The sequence below is a fragment of the Trachymyrmex septentrionalis genome, unplaced genomic scaffold (genome assembly GCF_001594115.1).
Source record: "Trachymyrmex septentrionalis isolate Tsep2-gDNA-1 unplaced genomic scaffold, Tsep1.0 scaffold37, whole genome shotgun sequence".
In the NCBI taxonomy this organism is placed as follows: Eukaryota; Metazoa; Arthropoda; class Insecta; order Hymenoptera; family Formicidae; genus Trachymyrmex; species Trachymyrmex septentrionalis.
The window spans coordinates 9,507,943-9,528,881 of record NW_017305536.1 but is presented as its reverse complement, the minus strand read 5'-3'; the positions used below and the strand labels follow the sequence as shown (position 1 = coordinate 9,528,881).

Below are 20,939 nucleotides of genomic sequence, written 5' to 3'. Positions count from 1 at the left end.
TGAGAGAGAGAGAGAGAGAGAGAGAAATTATATAAGATTATATGATTCGACGTGTTTTTTATCAATTATTTAGGTATTTTTTATGGACGTGCTATTCGAAATTTAATATTAAAATAAAAATCAGAATTTCTATTTTAAAAATCAAATCCGATATATTTATTTTACAACGTCTGCTTACTGGCTTTCACTGTTGATTATTCCGATTTCTGTGTCAATTGGTTCCCTGGATGGTATTTGATTTTCCCATGTTCTAGGTGAACGCTTCCTTAATGGACTGTGACTCTTCTCAGGTTCAGGTGTGAATTTATGCCCGGGTGGATATACCATTCGTGAAGGATCGTCAAATGCTGTCTCCAGTTTGCTTCTACGATACCACGTGCGGCACGAAGCATTGCTGTACCAATCGCTATAAAAATGTGTTTCATTCGCGATCAAACTTTCTCAAAATGATAAATTACATTAACTTTACTAATAGAATACTTTATTAATAGAAGCATGTCTTTCTGAATATTGTTGTGATTGCGCAAATTTCACAAATATATTTTTTGCACGCATAATCCTTTTTTTTCTGTATTCAACTTCTACTTAAGTTAAAGAAAATAGTTACATTTACAGAATCCTAGATTGTGCAAAATTTATTTTCGCCTTTAAAATGTGTTGTTAAAAGATAATAGTCTGTTCTTACCGATAAAGTTTATAATAATTCTTTAAATTTTCGGAAGGTATCCTGTAGGGTTCTGGTGGCGAGCTGTCAATGTAATTAAACCATGGATGAGCCAAAGCAGTCCTAACATCCATTCTTTTATCGACATTGTACACCAATAAATTATGAATAAAGTCCTGCGCTTCGTTCGAGATATTTTTCCATCGGTCATCGAAATCCCATTTGCCTTCTCTAATCTTCTTCAGCGTCTCTCTATCGTTCGCACCTCTAAACGGCGAGATACCCGATAGCAAAATGTAAGTAATTATTCCAACAGACCACATGTCTGCACCGTAGCTAACGCCTTCGTTATTAGTTACTTCCGGTGCAATATATTCTGGCATACCATATGCCAAGGTCATCAACTTTGTTTGCGAAATTTTACGAGCCAATCCAAAATCTCCGATCTTTAGGTCATCTCCTCCAGCGTGGGAAACAAGTAGATCGCCGAGCTACAATAAAAAAATATTCAAATATACTAATTTTAGCAAAGTTAAGATTTCATGTAGAAATATCTATAAAAAAAAAAAAGGATTTTTTATTTCTATTATATTTAAATTTCAAACTCTATGTTCGCTTTAAGTAGATTAAGTGATATAAAAAGAAATTCTACAAATCACTGATTATTCGAAAATGTCATATCTCTTTAAAAAAATTTATTTTTAAATAACTTACCGTCAGACCGAGATGTGCGTAATGATTTCCATGTATATATTCCAATCCCCATAATAATTGGCGTATATAACGAGCGATATCTATTTCAGTATAATGTTCTTGTCTTGTGAGATTGTCCACTAATTCGCCACCGGCCGCTCTAAATTATCATCATTAAGGATTGTTCTGCCGGATTTTGATCCAATCGTGTTACTTTGACACATCAAAAGAATAAAGAATTTTAATTAATAATAATTAATTATAATTAATAAAAAAAACTAGGAAAAGTATTTTATAGTTATTTCAACATTTATCCTGATGTTATATGTAAGGCAAATCAAATACGGAAATAATAAAGGATACAATTCCATGACCAATGTGACCGAATTGTCCGTTTCGAAGGCATCGTGCAATCGTAATATTTTACGGTGATGCAAGCTGTTCATTGCTTCCATTTCATTATACATAAATGGTTTGAGATCACCGCGTCCGTGCATAATCTTAGAAGCATAATTTCTTCCGGTACTCCGTTCGACTGCATGATAAGTCACACCTTGAGTACCACGACCTAACTCGTCACCTAGATCATACAAATCGTCAATCGGCTTATCGTGTGGTTTCACATCCATCTTCTTCCTATATGTTCTATATCCATATTCGTGCTCGTTTTCTTCCACGTGCAACATCACCGAGCAGGATATTGAACCGGCCACATTACCCGCGCTGATCGAGTAAAGGCCCTCATCCTTCACAATGGCATCGTTGACAATGAGAGTCGTAATGTCGGGTTCGATAAACTGAATCTAATTAAAAAGGTATCCTTTTAATTAAAATATCTTTAAATGAAGTTTTTAATTAAAAATAGATATATTTTATTTTTAAAAACGCAATAAGATATTATTCTGCAGTGAAATCAGGATCTTTGCATAATATAAATATGAACGGAAAATACTCTGATTCTGGAAGATGAAGCTATAGGTTTCCAGTCCTTGTACCACTTAAGCTCTGGATAAGGCACGCCAGTTACGCGAGCAGTCAATTGGCCGGTTCTTCTCATCATCACAACAGTCTCTTCGGGTCTTTCGATAAATGTGGGATACTCAGCGATTTTTAAAATAACTTTTTGCCTGGCCTCGCCATGTTCATTTGTAGCAACGGCCTCATAAACACCCTCGTCTCTCTCAAGCATTCTATTGATAAACAGAGTCGCCTGGCCATTTCTAGTATAACTCTGATCGTATCGACCGCCCGATTCAATCAGTTGATTGTTGAAGTAATAAGTCATTTTCGGCTTGGGATAGCCATAGACGAACCAGAAGAGATTGGAATTGTGATTTTTCACGCCGTATTGAGTGTCGTGTTCCTGGCGCAAAAATCTAGGCGCCTGAGCATAACCATCGTGCGGAGGTCGTTCGATGTCAAAATCTTTCGGGAAGTAAGGACTAGTTTCCGGACGGAAGTCGATCCCAGGGGGTAAATATGGGAAGAACTTGGGCGGTTCTGGTTCCAATTTAGCGCGATAGGTTTGCGCGAACGGCGATGGATCGCTTATGCCGTATTTGTTCTCCACGCGAATGCGGAACTTGTAATCACGGAACGGCTCGAGATTGCGAATATCACAGACACAGCTGCGAATACCACTGCGAGCGGTGAACCAATCGCCATCCGGGAGTTCGCACATCTCCACCAAATAGGTTACAGGTATTCGCGGCCCGATCGGGATCGATGGCTTCCACGATAAAGTAAGATGTCGATCCATCATGCGGCTAATGATTGGACGGTCTGCCAGAGGCAATGGAATGCCGGACTTTTGGTATTTATCGTAATCCGCATACTGATCGGCAAGAGGTCTCTTTGCTCGTGGTTCCAAAGCTGAAATTGAAAAATGAAGCGTAAAAATGACTTGAATATTTTTAAAATCTCGTAACATACATCCCCGAAGGTAAAGTTTACATTTACTTACATTCGTAAATCATCTCGGCACTACATGAATCCTCACCATGAGGATTAGATATCTTCAGCATGTATTTTCCGGCATCCAAGTCGTCCACATTGTATATCATGAGCCGTAATAAACTACCCTCCTGGTCCATTCTGATGCGATCAGTGGGCCAAATCCGGTCACCATTACGATACCACTCAAAGTCAGGCTCCGGATACCCCGTGACGCACGCGGTGAACTTAGCCGGCATACCTCTGTAGACTTCACAATCGCCGATTCTCTTCAAGAATGTCGGCGGCTCGACCTTCTGCATTTTTTGGCTAAAATTACAGATGTTACAGATGTTCAGTAATTTTTGGTTAAATATGTTTTTTTGTTATATATCTTTTGGTTAACATATGTATATATGAAACAGCTAAAAAATCTTTTTTCTTAGAAAAAATCTTACATTTTATCAACTATAGCTAGATTTGCTGCGCATTCCACCTCGCCGCCCTTGTTAACTGCTTTACATCTGTACCGTCCTGAATCATCGTATGCACAATCTTTCACGTACAGGCAGCAGGCATCACCGTCGCGTTTTATCTTGTATTTGTCGTCGTCCCTTAAGATCGGCTTGTCATTGAAATACCAGGTTACTTCCGGTTGTGGTATGCCAGTTACGCGGGCCGGGAACTTGGCGTCGAACGTGGGTAACTGTTGTAGATCTGTAAACTTTTGTGTGAAGGTTGGCGACTGATACACTTTGCGAACAATGGCATTTGCGCTGATGGCATCTTCACCCAGTGGATTGCTTAATCGACAGCCGTAAACGCCCGCGTCTTTGGGCTTGCATGGATCAATTTGTAGACCGACCTTTTTCCCGTCGCAGCTCGTCGTCACACGTTCCGATGGCTCAATCGGTTCACCATCTTTCGTCCAGTTTACGTTGGGAATTGGATTACCAACAAATGACACATCCAGCGTTAATGGCTGGCCCTCCTCGACAGATATATCGCGCATGGGACTGGTGAATGCCGGCTTTTCCTCCGGCGTGTCCGGTCTCACCTTGCCAGCAACGTCTAGCTTAGCTTTGCAGGACGCAGTGCCTTCCGTATTACCAGCTACTACCTGATACACGCCGACGTCTTCTGGCATTGCCTTATCGAGAATCAGAGCTTGACTACCATCCGGTTGACTGACGATCTTTACATGTTTATTGTCTGGGATAATCTGAGAGAAAGAATTTAATTATATAAGCATCGTTTTGTTGAAAAATAAATATGTTAATTTGAAATATATCAATATTATCATACTTCTTCATTGTTTCGTAGCCATTGAAGTTCGGGCGTCGGTTTTCCTATAGTCTTCACTTCCATCTTTACCGGGAAACCTTCAACAACGGTTTGCGGTTGAAGACTCGCGACAAATTCTGGTCTCTTCTCTCGTTCTTCCACTTCTACCTTAGCCGTACCCGTGATTTCACCGAGTGCGTTGGATACAATCACCGAATAGGTCCCTGCGTCTTCTGGACGTACATAATCCATTTTCAATCCGATAAGACCGTTTGGTTCGTTCGTGAAATACATTTCCTTCGTATGTCTTAATGGTATTCCGTCTTTGAACCATTGTACCTGCGGATTTGGGAACGCTAAAATTTGAGCTTCCAGTTTCAGTGGTTGCCCAACCACAGCTTTTGTATCTTCCAGAGGCTTCGTGAACGATGGTCTCCTTCGTTCAGCTGTAACAAACGCAAATCTTATATTAAGATAATGATCGTATTACGAATATCATAATACAAAGATTTGATAAAGAGAAAATAAAATTTACTTACGCGTGACAGCGACAGCACAAAGCGAAGAATTGTCACCGCTAGGATTTGCAACGACGAGCTTGTAGGCACCACAATCGGTGGGCTTTACCACATCAATCGTAAGCTTTGTAGTACCGTCCGGCAAAGTGCTGATCTTCACATGATCGTCTGGCGTGATTTTTTCACCGTCCTTGAACCAAGCGACATTGGGTATCGGGCTACCATCTATCTTGGCCTTCAGCTCTAGAGGCTCGCCTTCGTCGACTTCCGCTGATCTTGGTAACGCTTTACCAAAAGAAGGCGCGGTCAATGTCATGGATAAATCGCAGTTGGTTTGCACGCTTCCGGCGACATTACTCGCTTTACATGTTATTGTACCGACATCTTTTGCACAGAAGGTTTTGATGAAAAGATTACTGTCCACTATGCCATCCACGTGAGTCGTCACCTGGTATCTTTCATCTTCCTTGATAATTTCACCGTTTTTCAACCATTCTACGCTAGGCCTCGGAATGCCAGTCGCGCGTATCTTCAATTCGATATCCTCGCGATCGCAACATTGCATTTTCGATAAATTCTTCAAGAAGACTGGAGCTTCAGCTACAAAGAGAATGTAAATGTGTTTTTATTCCGAATTCCTTTAATCTATTCAAACAGAAATATCTACAAAATATTTTTCCATTTTCAACAATTTAAATTTTTCCATTTTCTATTGCTTGCGCGTGTTATGTTTGTTTGAAGGTTGATTTACTTACTGTGAGGCGTAAGAGTAGCTTGAGCACTTGTTTCGCCCAAATAATTCTTTGCCGTAACAGTATAGATGCCTTTATCTCCTAGACTGAGCTTCTTAATAATAAGTTTGTATTTGCAGTTTCTCTTATCTTCTTCCATGTCATACCGTTCGTCCTTCTGCAGCTCCGTACTGTCCTTCATCCATTTAACATCGGGTTTCGGATTTCCTTTAATCACAGCTTGCCATTCAACTCGCTCGTCAACTGATTCAGTATGATCTCTAAAGCTGTCAATTTCTGGTTTCAATAAAAGACTCAAGAATGCCTAAAAGTGTAAAAATCCCATTAATTATTAAATAATCTTTTATATTTTGCAATCATTTGTTACTCTATATTCAACTACTTACGTTACTTTCGGCTTCACCCCACTTATTCTTTAATTTCAAAGTATATTCTCCCGTATCTTCTTTGGTACATTTTGGGACTTTCAATGTGACTTTACTTTCTGTCAATTTATCCGCTGCCGGTTGGTTAGTAATAGTCCCTTTAATTCTAGAATCATCAGGCGGAATTTCGTTACCTTTGTAGTACCTGAAAAAATATATTTGTATACAAAATAACATTTTTCGACTTAAACAATGTATTTTAATTATATACAATACATAAATATATTTTTTAAGATAAAATAGACTTATAGATTGAAAAGAAGAATGAAAAGAAGAATATAATATTTTCTTCTTATTATTTTTAATTTTTTCATATAAATAAAATTCCATATTTACTGAAAACCTCTTAAAATCTATGACATATACTGTAAATATATACCATGTGACATCCGGAATCGGATCGGCTGTAAAGACAGCTTTAAATTCGCCGTTAGCCTCAAAGGCAACATCGACATCGTTAAGAGGTTCGGTAAATCTCGGTTTCCGGAGCTCGTCGACAGTTCTGACAGTCAGGTAGCCGTCTATGACTTCTTCGCCCAATTTGTTCGTCAGAACGCACGAGTAAAGACCCTCGTCTTCGAGGGTAGCCTTGCTGAGATCCAGCTCGTTCGATTCCCCTGAAGTTGTGATCCTTATCCGTTCTCCGGATCGAAGAATCTTACCGTCTTTAAGCCATTTCGCGTCTGGTCTTGGTAAACCAGTGGCCTTCACCTCGAACTTCGTGTTCTGTGTCTCGAAGATCATTCGATCGGTGAGATCTGTGCTCACGACGTGAGGCGGAGCTACGAGGAAAAAGATGTGAATCAGTTATTTATTTAAAAAATTTATTTTGCAAGGAAGCATGTCTTGTTTAAACAAACTATTCCTCCTGTCAGTAAATTGGTAGTAATAGAAGGCATCAGGCTATGATTGACCAAAGAACATTGTTATGCAATCAAATTTTTTTTACAGAGAACGCTGTTATAATATATATTTTAATTTATATATATTGTAGATAGTTATGTGATATTCTATAATTTATTTTGTCACAATATATTTTTTTTTGTATAAATTTTAATTTTTAAATATTTAATTAACTTATATATATAATTGAAATCAATTATTTAAAATTGCTGGTAATAAGAACATTAAAACTACAATACCAATAGTAAATATATATTATTTCGAAATTTAGGTACTTAAAATAAAAACAACACTATCATGTCTTCTTTTTAAAAAATATGTGCAAATATAAATCTAAATGCAATTACATCTATTTATTCATCATTTTTATTTCTATATTAAGTTGTATGTTCTCTTAATATACTTACCTAGAAGTTCTTGGTTAAACAGGTGCTCAGAAAACTGCATAGTGAAAATTATATAAAAAAGTTAACTATCATATTTTAGATTAAAAGCCTCACAATCTTACCTTAATATTTCTTTTAAGTTGGTGAAGAGTAATGCTATAAAAATCGAAATTCCAAAAATACAAGTAGCAAATATTACGCATGGAAGCATAAATAATATATCTTGATTAATAATGAATATTTCAAATAAAAGTTATATTAATATACCATATATTAATATATCATAAATATCAAGAAAGACAGAGCAGATAGTTTCTAAAAATTACAAATATATTCTTGTAAGTTTCTATCGATAAACTTTCTATTATAGATATTTATATTTCCATGCGAGCATGCGAATGTTATATAAAATTGTAAGAGCAACATGCGAGAGAAAAAAAAAAGTAAGACAATTAGCGAGATGGATAGATAAAGTCACAGATAGAGACGGTGCAACAATATGTTTTTCGATGAATCGTAGTGCTGCGAGATTAGAGTTAACTGTTAAAGCTATCGATGGAACCTCACTGTACCTGACTCTTTGCTCGATTCTTTATCGAGGATTTCATCTAATACGCTACGTTGTCGTTTAACTCGAGCTAAAAGGTCCTTCATCTCCTCGTCGATCTCCTCGTCGTCATCAAGCTGTGCTTTTTGAGAACTCTGTCTCGACAGCGTTTCATTTGATATCGCTGAAGCTTTTGTCTTCTCAAGCTTCGTGGTTTCCTTCGATAACTCGACAGCTGAGTTTTGTCGATCTAAAGTTTTCTCCGCGATCTTTTTCACCGGACTCGTATCGCTAATTGTAGAACTTTGACTGGGCAAGTTTATTGTCTTCACGTCCAGACTTTCTCGCTTCAAAGTTTGATTCGACAATGTCGCCGATAACGATTCTTCCAAGGATTGCTCCTCGGCGATGGTTTCAGTGATCCTGGAGATTCTATGTGACTTAATATCCTCCAAAGTTTTTTGCCCTGCTGGCGTTTCATTGAAAGAAAGTTCATCAAGAATACCATTCGTTGTTTTCTGATCCTCCGGGAGTTGATCAGCCGATTGAACATCCTCCGTGCTGACGTCTCGCGATAATGCTTTCAAAGTCGATTCGTCGTCAGAAACGGAAACAATTGTAACGCCTTGATTGACACCTAAATTTGACTTCTTCTCTTCAGTTTCGGAGAATTCCTCGATCAACACACCGTTTTGTGGCTTAGAATTTTCTTCTTGCACGGTGTAAGCATAAGAAGCGATTTCTTCAACGCGAGGTCCCGAATCAACACCGAATTCCCGACACTCGACTTTGGTTGCCGTCATCTTGCTGATTGTGTGACTTTCACCGGGACCTGTGAATGGTCTAATCTAATATCTTCAACTACCAACATCCCGCGTACAATTACGCATAATATATGCCTTCAAAATCTTTAGAAACGATCTCTTCGTATCGTTACTAAAGTTGCGATTATTATACATAGAGCTGTTTCCATAAGTTGCACGCTTATTATTTAAATCATACGATGTATGTTATAATATGTCAGACAGAAACACGCGCCTGTTCGACTATGTTAAAAATAGATGATGAAAATTTTGAAGCGAAACAATCTTTGTCTGAGTACATTTTGTTTTCAGCAAAAGCATTACAGCTTTGCGTTTCCCGTTTGTTTGTGTAACAAGCTGTCAGTTATGAAATATCCAGACAACATAAACGTCTAAAAGACTTTACAAGATTCTTCTAAAAGAAGTCTTTTGAATTTTTATGTTGATTGAATATTTTTTCGGTTGACTGATAATGTATGGTATACGTAAGATTACCTGTAAGTATAGCTTCGTGTGATGTCGTAGAGGCCATAGAGATCGTGATTGTTTCATTGTCCCCTTGAATTACTTGGATGTTTTGTTTCTCCAGTTTGACACGACCTAAATTTATCAGATATTGTTTCTACCGCCAAATGACTTTAACCATATACCTTCTCGATGCTCAGTTACATAGCGGGTGTGCGTGCGTATTGCGTGATAAATTACAATACATAATGCAAATTACACAAATATATACCTAATTTGTTAAAATCGGTATTGTACGCGCTTAAACAAACTTTCAAAAAATGATCGACAGCAAAGTAACTGTTTCTAATTATTAATTCTGAGATCCTCGATGAAGATACGTCTAACAAAGAAAATCAAACAAGATTTAAAAAATCTATATGTTACAAAAATGTAGTTGGTTCTAGCATGCAGTGTTCTCTCTGATACTATAATTATCTAACTAATTATCTTTTAATCTGACTAATTATCTAACATATGTTTCGATTCTAGAGTAAAATTTTCCTAACACGTAAAGAAACTCTTATCGAAGCGTACTCTTGTAATTATCAAAGCGTTGTAGCGTTTCAAATGCAGGAAAGTCAAAACTTCGCGTTTCTCTTGCATTCTAATTGAGCTAATCAAGTTAGCGCACATGATTACCTTCCGATTCCGACTCTTCAGCGCGCAGAGTCTCTTCCTGTGGCAATTGTTCCTTTATCAATTTCTTCGTCTGGGTTTCTGCTATCTTCACCTCCTCGGCTTTTTCTTTCGGAGGTTTTACCTTCTCATCTTCCGTCTTAGCTATAGAAGTACATTCTTTCGAGTCTTTGTCATGACGTGTTTCAAGACGCGATATGTCAACATGTTATGACATTTAGAGATTTAAAAAAGTCAAGAAAATATATCGAAAGAATTTCTCAGAGCACCACAAAATCAATTGTATGATAATCTACAAATGGATTAATAAAAATACAGAAAGAAAAAACAGAGAACACATTTTGCGTCAACGTCAATAATGTGACGCGTCAAAAATGATGTTTCTCCCTTTCGTTTAAGGAAATCAGGAGAATTGTTTTTACACACAGATTTTTTTACACAGAAACTATGAGAAAAAAATCTGTCCATTGAACTTCGTTGCTAAAGGCCGTCTAAAAAAAATCTTAAGATGTCATATCGGCAGAACAAAATGAAAAGGGAATCATATAGCTTTATTTATATATTTAATACTTACTGAATGCTGTCAAAATATGACGACTTTACCACTGCGATTTCTCAAAAATTAGAAATGTTTATTGCTGTATACCGTTCCAGCAAATGATAGCCTTCATAAGATTTTTTAACTCTGCTAAAATTATCCTCGCGATTAACTCTAGAACTTGATTGTAAATTACAAGAAGAAATATTGCTATTCCGCAAATTACAATACAACCTTTAAAAAATTAATTATTTTTGAAGTACAATTATTTGTTATCATAAATATCATGCTATCATTTCGTTATTATATTTGTATTAAATTTGATAATTTGTAATATGACAATTTTTTTTAATCGGACTTAGAACCGGATTCGCGTCGAACGGACTCAAGTTCTAGAGTTAGAAAAAGAAAATAAAGAAACTTAATGCGGAAACTTACTCAACACGATGACTTTACTCTTGCTGGTGACGTAACCCAATTCGTTTTCTGCCCGCACCTCGTACAAACCTCCGTCGCTACCCTTTAGTAATGTCACCGTTAAATCGTAGCTCTCACTGCGCTGGCTGTCCCTAGTGATTTTGATTCTGGCATCCGCTGTCACTTCTTCGCCATCCTTGTACCACTTGACTTCTGGATCTGGCGTGCCGGAAACTTCAAATGTCAACTGCAGCGTTTCACCCTCTGTTAACCTCTGGTCTGCTAATTTCTTCAAAAGCTTCGGCCGAGTATTTACTGTCAAGTTGGAACTGCTCGAGTTTTCACCATATTCATTCTCCACCTTACAAGTATAATGACCCTTCAACTCGGTTTTCACCTCCTTAATGATAAGCTTATAATTGTCGCCTTCTTCTACGCGAGTGTACTCTGTGCGCTTCTCTGTGATTTCAACATCTCCCAGAAACCAATGCACATTTGGCTTCGGGAAGCCTTCGACCTCGACTACAAATTCGACGTTTAACTCGCCCTCGTTTGCAGTAATGTCGCACAATTTCGTCTTGAACGTCGGTATACCACGCACCTGCAATAATATCGCAAAGATATTAGAAGTAAAAAATTTAAAAAATAATCGCAGAATTTTTTAATTCCAAATAAATAAACTTTAGTTAAGCAAAATATAAAAGATTATTTACAAAATATATTTTAGATTCGAGGATCAAATTATATACCCTGATTCTCGTCTCGTCCGAAATCGTTCCATGCTTGTTCACCACTTCGGCTTTGTAAATCGCCGCATCTTCTACTTTTGCACCGCTGACTGTAAGTATATAATTGTTTCCGTTTTTCGTCATCTTCACGCGATCGCTCGCAGTCAAAAGCTGTCCGTCTTTGTACCAGTTGATTGTTGGTTCTCCATCAGACTCTACCTCAATCAAGAGATTCAATGTATCACCCTCGTTAATTACTCGTGGCTCGCCCAGTCCCTTCTTAATCTTCGGTGGGCATCTGATTCCGACCTTCCAGATCTCAGTTGTCTGATTGATCTCGTTTCGCGCAACAATCGAGTATGAACCAGCATCAGTCAATTTGGCATTTTTTATTACAAGCTTGTATGTGTCGCTGTTCTCCTTAATGATCTTGATACGATTGCTCTCCTCAATCAACTGACCATCCTTGTACCAAGTCACTTCCGGTGCCGGAGTAGCTTCCACTTGCACAGTCATCGTGCCTGTCTCTTCAATCATAATCATCATATCAGACTGTTTCTTCGTGATCTTTGGCGCAGATTTCACAATTAGCTCGATCTGTGTACTGTCTTCTCCAAGATCGTTCTTTGCTCTAATGGTATAAACTCCGGCGTCTTTAGCGGTAACTTGTTTAATGACCAATGACAAGGATTCCTCATCTTCCCAGAGGTATTTGATCCTACCACCAGCTATAATCTCCTGACCATCCTTGGTCCATTTGATATCCGGCTTGGGATATCCCTTCACCTGGAGGTCCAACATCGCAGAGCCACCGGCGCTCACCTCGGATTGCTTCGATTCTGTTTGAAGTTTCGGTTTTTCTGGATCCTTCAGCAATTGATTCACAGCGCCCTGTACTGTCAGCTCTGCACTGCAGCTAATATTACCTATGTATTTAAGAATTTACATGAATTAACATATTAATACAATTTGAAATACAACAACAATATTAAATTAATATTAATTATTACAATATTATCTTTACCTGTGCTGGTTTGCGCCACGCACGTGTAAAGACCGGCGTCCTCGGGCTTCACATGTTGAAACACCAGTGCCAGAGTGTCTTCATTATCCTTGAAGAGAACTTTAAATCTCTCCTCAGGATCAAATGTCTGTCCGTCACGCGTCCAAATAAATCGTGGCTCGGTTCCAAGCTCAAGGAGACCTTCAGGAAGACCTTGGAAAAGTGGCTTTTCATCGGTCACTGTCACCACCCCCTCGCACGTGGCTTCGCCATAGCGATTAATAGCTGTGCATGAATATTTTCCAGCGTCCTGCTTCTGAACATCAGCAATCACTAATTCGTAAAATCCCTTCTCGGCGTTGTCTCGAATGATCTTCACACGTTCGTACTTTGCGTCAATTAAGGTACTATCCTTAAAGCTAAGAAAAAATGTGCGTTAATGTGTTAATTCGCAAATAACAGATATTTAAAAGAAATGTTCCGATTTTTCAACATCTTTCTAATGTTTATTGCACATCTTTTAAATTTTTGTTATATAATTTGATAGTTAAAAAGAGTCCCTTGCTTTTATTTAAGAATCCCTTTCTTTTATTTAAAATCAAATTTTTTTTATTCCTAAAATATAAATTTTACAAATAGAGATTTTTGTAGTAGAGAAAGTTTAGAACTTACAACTGTATTTCCGGATTAGGATCCCCTTTGACTTTGATCATAAAACGTAGGTAGGTATTCTCAAGGAGCTCGGTATCCTTCAGACGCACCAAGAATATAGGAGAGTTTGCTTCTGCCCTTGCTTTTTTCTCTTCCGGACTCACTGCAATATTTTTTATATCAATAAAAACATAAAATTATTTATTTTTAGAAGTAACATTGTAATATAACTTACATTTTTGAACCACTAACTGAGCAGTGCACGTCGCTTCACCGTTTACATTCAGAGCACGTGCAATGTATATGCCGGAATCTGATTCGTGAACGTTTTGGATCTCAAGCTTACATATATTTTCAGTCAGTGTGGTGGTGACACGATCAGCCAACTTGTCTTCCATCGGTTTGTTATCCTTCAACCATTGTATCCTTACGGTCGGATCGCTAGTTAACATCGTGCACTCGAAAGTGGCAACTTCTCCGGCTATAAAAGACAACTCGAATTAGAGCAAAGCAACGACACATCGTGATTCCGAAGAAAATGAGAATGGTATGAGAAACGAATTCGTCAATTCCAATACAATCATCCTGTATAAAATCTCGTCCTGTATCTAAAATACTCAAAATAAATAGTATCATACATTATAATTTATCTCTTTATGTGAGCATCAAAATAGGAAGGAATATAAAAATTACAGAATAGATTTAATATAATTATTAAATGTGCCCAATACAATTCATACGATCTGACTACATGTGCATATACAATATTGAATGTAATTAACACATAACACTGCTTTTGCTTCCTGGAAATATGAATGTGCATATGTGTATAACAAATTTTAAAATGTAAAATGTATATCAAAGGATATTATCTTTTAATAACTAACAAAAAATTAATTTGCTATAAAAAACCTCGCAGAAAATATAATGTATATAGATATGTATATATTTCTAAACAAATGCTTCAATGTCACTTTACTATCTATAAAAATCGACTGAAGAAGCAATATAATGTGTGAATTGTGAAGATATGTCGATGTAAATGTCTGTGAGGGTTGATGTGATATTGGTATCAGAGTAACATATCAGTGTAGTGAATATAAATGTTTAGTGTAGATGTTGTATATGGCAGACATCTATGATTTAGCGATATAAAGCGTGTTTAACCAGCAATATAATATTACGTCTAAAAGCAGTTTGCTCTATTAGCTAGAAGAAGAACACGAAAAAATATGGAAGAAATATAGAGAACAGTGAACGCTGATAAACTAAGCAAGTACGTGTCACTTTACCTATGGCGTGTATCAATGCCTTTTTTGGTTGCATCGCTAAAACAGTAAAAATGTATCTTATATCTTGTGATAATCAAAGAAAAAAAATGTATGTATTATTCCTAGTAATTATTTAATGCTACTTCTGTGTACGCCCCAGTTATTAATTAACAATAATATGGTAACTGTTCAAAGATTTGACGTCGTATACTTACGTTCTACATTGCATCCTTCTATCGTCTTGATAAACACCGGTTTGCCAACATCAGTGTCAAGAGTGATTTTGGCAGTTCTGCTTTCGACATTCAAATCCGTTGCTCTACCACCGGCAATTGCAGTCTCGTAGGAAGCCATGGTTTCTGATGTCCGATCCATCCCTTGCGACGAGGAAGACACTCTCGTCTCGATGGCGGATGCCGCTGATTCCATGTATGAGGACACGCCATTGCGACTGCTCGATATTGATGAATATTCTACAGGGGTATTAGTTGGTAACTACCTTACTACTTGACATATATTATGTCCATAGGTTTCAAATTAAGTATCTGAAATTATCTTGAAATTATCTTTTGTGGATCTTTCTGGATACTATACTCGAACAAAAATGGTGTAGTATTTACTGGCGTTTTGCCAAAAGAGAACTCAAGAAGAAACTCTATTAATATTTAAAAGAATTATTTTCGACATTCTTAAATTGAACACGTAAATATAAATATTATAGTGATATATAATAAGCATTTGCAACTACAATATACATTCGGCGCAACATTGATTTGCATTATCAACTTTAACAAGCATCCGCATGCTACATCAAATTACGACGGAAGATTTTTGGCGATACGAGTATCAACAAGCTTCTCACCTTCCACGACTTTCGAAGAGGCGCTTGCGCTGTATCGACTCGCGGAATATCTTCGGGACATGTCTGCTTGTTCTTCTTCGATCTTAGTCTTCTTTATTTCCGATGTGTCGATCGTGCTCACGGAATCCTTCCTCTTCTCCACAACTTTCGTGGATTCTTTAGTCGCGTCTGTTTTTGGTGGACTCGGATTTGCTTCTACCTTCGTTGGATTACTCTGAGTTTTAAATAATCCTGGATTCGCTTCAGGTGGTTCGATTTTTACCGATACCGGTTTCTCGTCGCTTTGAGCCTTGAGCTCTTCCTTGCCTTCCGGTACTTCTTCGGTTACTTGAAGATCATCTGCTGCATGTTCGGCAAGCGCAACCAAATCACTGGCGTACTGACGAATTTCTTTGAGCCAGTAAGCCTTTACGGGGTCTTTGTGAGCTATTAAAGTGATAGGGTAATTGGATACAGCCGGATTATGTAGTTCAAAGGATCGTATATTATCGGGATGATCCTTCACTTCTACTTCCGGTAACTAAAACAAAATGATCAAATTTGTCATATTATTTTATATGTTTCTATTGTAAAATATCACAATGTCATTTGAATTCTCTCTTACTCGAATAATATCCTTTAAGATGAAAACTGATCTATCCTCCGATATGCGTCTGACTTTGCAAATGAGAATTCGTGCTTTGAATAGGAACAAGTATCTTTCTTTGCTCTTTCCTTCTTTATCGATAACCGTGTACCATTCCTGAAAACGTATCATATATCGTTATTTTTTAAAATTCTTTTACACTTTCTAATTTACTTCCTATTTTTTAATACACATATACCTACATGTGTGAGTAATCTACCAAGTTTGTGAATATTCCCTTTGTATCCTTCGATATTACTTATAAATTTATTATCAGTCGCTCTATGAGGAATTCCTAGCATCAACTCTAACGCCTTTTGTAGATCGTCGCAGTTTTCACCTAATCGGGTCGAATACTTCACCAGCTCCTGTAAACAATACGCGTAAACAGTTAATATTTCTTTATACAAATTGATGATTTTACGACGGATTAAACCGAAATAAGATTTGCCTCAATCCGCCTACACGATCGCACGAATTTTGCGCAACATCGTGACTGTCATCCTTGGACAGAATTAACTTGTATCGTATACTTCAATTATTACAGTCGCTTTTCCATGCTTGCACTTGTCTCGTGTTTGCACAGTTTTTTCATAAAGCTAAATCGTGTCTCGATATTTATTAATCTACTATGTAGACGCAAACACGCATTTTAGCTCGCTAAATCAATATAACGCCCACACATTCATATAAACGCAAAATGTTCTATATCATCGTTTTTATGTAGAGAGTCCAGATTTATCGAAAGATATATTCTTTGGGAAATTCGGCGACGTCTTTTTAGCACATATATTTCCAGCTTATTTATATATATATCCAGATAGCACAAAAAGAATTTAGAGTCATATATTATCAATTCTGAGTTTATTTCCAGATGCAAAAAGAATTCTTTTCAAACCTGTTCAGAAAAAGAATTCTTTTTGTGTTTGAAAATAAATTCTAAATTGATAAAATTGACACTAAATTCTTTTTAAATTCTTTTTGAACTCGCTGTACTATCTGAATATATAGCTACAAAGATATTTTATATTAAAGTACGAAAGAATTTTTTATTGCGAGAATTGGAAAGAATTTCGTAACAGAGAAAATCATTCAATTATATTTAAAATTATAATGACGATTACATTCAGTTAGATTCGGTTCTGAATTTAGCAAACTTGTTATGTTCTAAATTTAGCAAACTTGTTGATGTCGACGAAGTAATAATTAAGTATTATTTTAAACTTCTGGCTAATGTTTACTATGCGTATTTTAAAACACATAGTCGTTAGAGCGGCGGCAGTTTGCAACAGTACTATCAACAAATAATATATAGGCCAAAAACTATTAATTGCGAATTCTTGTTCATACTTCAATGTAGAAATTGCTACCTTGGTGTTCATTTTTCCGGGCAACTGGCCCATTTAAAGCTGGCTAATGAAATTAATCTACTTGGCTTCAACAAACTTACGAGCACTGTCGAAATATTTGAAAAATCTTGACATGTAATTTAGTAGATCTAAAACGCCTCTATATTTATTGAAAAAAGAAATAGAATATTTATTAATATCGATTAAATTAATTCCATTTTAAATGTTAGTGAGAAATCGATTGTTTTGGATCATTTAATTATAAAATGATGCAGACAGCTCGCGCCTCTTTAATTGTCAATTTGTAAAATACATTTTGAATGAATGGCTGTAATTATATCAAGGAGATACGATTTCAAGGCAAAGTGGAAAGCGCTTTAGCATCGTGCTATTTCCGTCTGACGCAATAAAATTCGAGCGGAAATATAGGTCGTGCTGTATATCTGTGCATTCGGTTGTCTGGTATTATTGTCTTAATTTCATCAGCAAAAAAAAGTGTACATTAAACATTTGTGTTATTCATTTTTTCACAGATATTTCTCAAATTTGATTGATTTTTCAAGTTCATAATATATTTCTGCAGTTGTTGTGAATACTCGTAATAATAAGATTATGAGATTTCTATTACAACTTTGCAATGAAACAAAAATAAAACGTTATTTTACCTTTAACAGGAGCTGGTAGTCGTTTATACGTTGTATCGGGAGTTTCAAATGTTCTGATATGCTCTTGTCGTCACCCAGAGTCTGGCTCAACTCCTGTAAGAAACGAAACGATGGCACGAATTCTTAGTTTTGTCAACGTCGTATGTAGATATTTAGAACAAATTTCTATGTAAATTTTACATATAAAATATGTTGCATAAAATTAAAATTATATTAGCAAATTTAAATTTAAATTTTTTTTCGTCTTCAAAATTTCTAAGAGTCCTGTTCTTCATTGCTTTTATGCATTTATCCAGATCTGTGCGATCTCAAACTGAGGCTACGTTTTCCTACTTACAGTCTTTTCATAAATTTATCAAACTTAAACTTTTCTTGCACATGCACTAATGTCGATATTTCCGGATCTATCTACTTTAAGAAGTATAATTTGCAATTAGAACACACGATTAGAGATTAACGAAACGATAAATCACCACATATTCTCGCTAAGTGAAATTGAAGTATTTCGTTTGAGATGGTTTTCGCGTCTCAATGAAGAAATTGGCCGACACCGTAATTCGACACCAAGAAGATCTGGCATGAACATATGTATTTTTGGATGTGTGACTGAATTTTGTATGCAAAGGTGAGTGTGTGTCACCCCCGCAGAGAACGTGATTACAGAGTTAGCGTGTTAAGATGACGACGACGCACGATTGACGTATCGCATAAGCGCATCGCAATGCTTTGCGACTTTTGGAGAACGGAGAGAGCAGAACTGCATACTGCTATCGGACGCGCACCTTAAACAAGGAGGGAACACCCTGAGATTTCGCTACCGAAATCGAGATATTTCGTCGAGGTATGGTCGTCGCGTGGCTGCTCGCAGATGAACTGCGTACAGGAGTCCGGCTCCTGATCAAATTCAGTGGATCGCGCGATTCTCACACACAGACGGTGTGATGGTCAGTGGTCCACGATACTGAGGAGGAATCTTCGGGTGCTCGCAACTGCCGCCGTAGTATACTCGGAAGACCAATACGGTAACGGCTATACTTAGACGCCGGACGATTTCGTGTACGACTGACCACGCGCGAAAACAACACGAAGATTGCGCGGATCATCGATACACTTCATCTCACGATCCATTCTCCTTGTATTTTTTACACGACAATCTACTTCATCTTATTCACTCTCTAGTGGCTGTAAAGGGCGCATAAGAATTTGCAGATGAAAAAATGTCTTCTCAGAATGTCTTCTTCAATTAAAATAAGCTTTTAGCAAAGAATTTGCATCTCGAACAAAATTAATGTTTAGTCTGACAGATGATATGATCTTAAAGAATAGTTTTGTATTAGATCGAAGAACTGCAATTATAAAAATATAAATCTTAAAATAGATATTCATGAATTTATAACAAAATATATTTAACGAGCAATTATAACATTTTATGTATTCTATAATATTCATTATCGGATAATATGCCGTGTTATATAATATTGTCTATGACATATTTTAAATCTTGAGGAAAACGCATTTTTCCAAATAGCACGCATCTCAATACTATCAGTCGTAGGTAAGAGAAGCTAAAGATGTTCCGTCCGTTAAGAATAAACTCAGCTATTTTGAGGGCTGGACACACGCCCGCATATCCCCCGCGTGTTATATAATTACCATCATTTTCTTCAATCCATACCGCTGAAGCAATCAAACATGGATTTCCAGTGAAAGTTTGCAACGCGGATGACGCATTAAAATGACAAATAAAAGAATATTTATTATGACGTTTTAGAATAGGATACACAGTGCAGGTTAAAAGCTCTTTTAAAAGATACTATTAATAGATAATAAACTATCCACAAAAAATAATTTTTAAGACATATTTTATATAATATATATACTGCAATATGTTTTAATATAAATACATACACAGTATTTGATACTTAATTTATATTTTTTTATATTATTTTATTATTTTTTAGTAATATTTGATTTTGCATTTAGATGAAAATATATCTTGAGTATTTTTAGAAAAATAAAATACTTGTTTGCGATCACTTAATTTTGATTTTTACATCATTAATGCCAATTTATTACTATCAGCAAATTTAAAATCCTAATTTCATTACATATGCTAATTCAATTTAATTTGGAAACTGAATTTCGCATTTCTCGCCAATTTAAGCTTAATGAATTCTTGATTAAAAATGACAACAATTTATTAACAAATTAATATAAGAAATGAATTTCTACAATAATAATAATAATAATAATAAAATACAACTTGCCTCAAAGTATTCGCGTACTTTGTCGTTTGCCTGAAGAAATTCTTGAGCAGCGGGCTCGTCTCTGCAGTAAGCCACGTGCTTGTCAAAGTCTCTCTCCTGAAATAGAATAGTATCTTATTGTAATTAACTTGATTTGATTCAAGAGTCGATTATGTAATGTATAATATCAAGTTTATTCCTCGGCAATTTGTTTATAGGAACTTCTATTTTATAACTTTATATATATTATACTTTCACGAATGCAATTCTCATATGCCAAACAAACATTTTACTGTTTTATCTTGCGCTCTTGTATAAAGAATTACAATTAGAAAATAAATATAAAAATAATCAGAAATTATTTTTTAGAGAGATAATGTAAATTATTTCAATAATAAATATTACTAATGAGTCACTTACCAATCTTAAGAAAGTTTTGCCAAGCATACGTGGTTGATCCGCATAGTACTTGACGCCCTCGATCAACACCCTGCCGAACGATCTAAGTAAGGCCGGAATTAATTATCATGCCAA

The 20,939-nt window shown here is 36.3% G+C and overlaps 1 protein-coding gene across 8 annotated transcripts in view; it reads right to left on the bottom strand.

Moving 5' to 3' along the window:
- Positions 1-20,939, bottom strand: part of LOC108750598 (muscle M-line assembly protein unc-89) — a 51,151-nt gene that overhangs the window by 11,702 nt on the left and 18,510 nt on the right. For 5 of the 8 annotated variants that reach the window (XM_018490136.1, XM_018490129.1, XM_018490131.1 and 2 more), the window contains 28 exons: positions 20,826-20,907; positions 20,427-20,522; positions 18,160-18,252; positions 16,349-16,513; positions 16,125-16,262; positions 15,521-16,040; positions 14,874-15,131; positions 14,680-14,715; positions 13,623-13,868; positions 13,409-13,550; positions 12,758-13,155; positions 11,755-12,659; positions 11,027-11,606; positions 10,054-10,194; positions 9,403-9,507; positions 8,130-8,936; positions 6,648-7,050; positions 6,230-6,413; positions 5,847-6,147; positions 5,113-5,691; positions 4,595-5,019; positions 3,748-4,511; positions 3,321-3,619; positions 2,310-3,229; positions 1,721-2,160; positions 1,379-1,517; positions 686-1,155; positions 179-406 (listed from right to left, as the gene is read on the bottom strand). In XM_018490136.1, coding sequence (XP_018345638.1) covers positions 179-406; positions 686-1,155; positions 1,379-1,517; positions 1,721-2,160; positions 2,310-3,229; positions 3,321-3,619; positions 3,748-4,511; positions 4,595-5,019; positions 5,113-5,691; positions 5,847-6,147; positions 6,230-6,413; positions 6,648-7,050; positions 8,130-8,936; positions 9,403-9,507; positions 10,054-10,194; positions 11,027-11,606; positions 11,755-12,659; positions 12,758-13,155; positions 13,409-13,550; positions 13,623-13,868; positions 14,680-14,715; positions 14,874-15,131; positions 15,521-16,040; positions 16,125-16,262; positions 16,349-16,513; positions 18,160-18,252; positions 20,427-20,522; positions 20,826-20,907 — 9,864 coding nt within the window. The remainder of the gene's footprint in view (positions 1-178; positions 407-685; positions 1,156-1,378; positions 1,518-1,720; positions 2,161-2,309; positions 3,230-3,320; positions 3,620-3,747; positions 4,512-4,594; positions 5,020-5,112; positions 5,692-5,846; positions 6,148-6,229; positions 6,414-6,647; positions 7,051-8,129; positions 8,937-9,402; positions 9,508-10,053; positions 10,195-11,026; positions 11,607-11,754; positions 12,660-12,757; positions 13,156-13,408; positions 13,551-13,622; positions 13,869-14,679; positions 14,716-14,873; positions 15,132-15,520; positions 16,041-16,124; positions 16,263-16,348; positions 16,514-18,159; positions 18,253-20,426; positions 20,523-20,825; positions 20,908-20,939) is intronic. The other 3 variants (XM_018490134.1, XM_018490132.1, XM_018490133.1) reach the window with 3 other exon arrangements.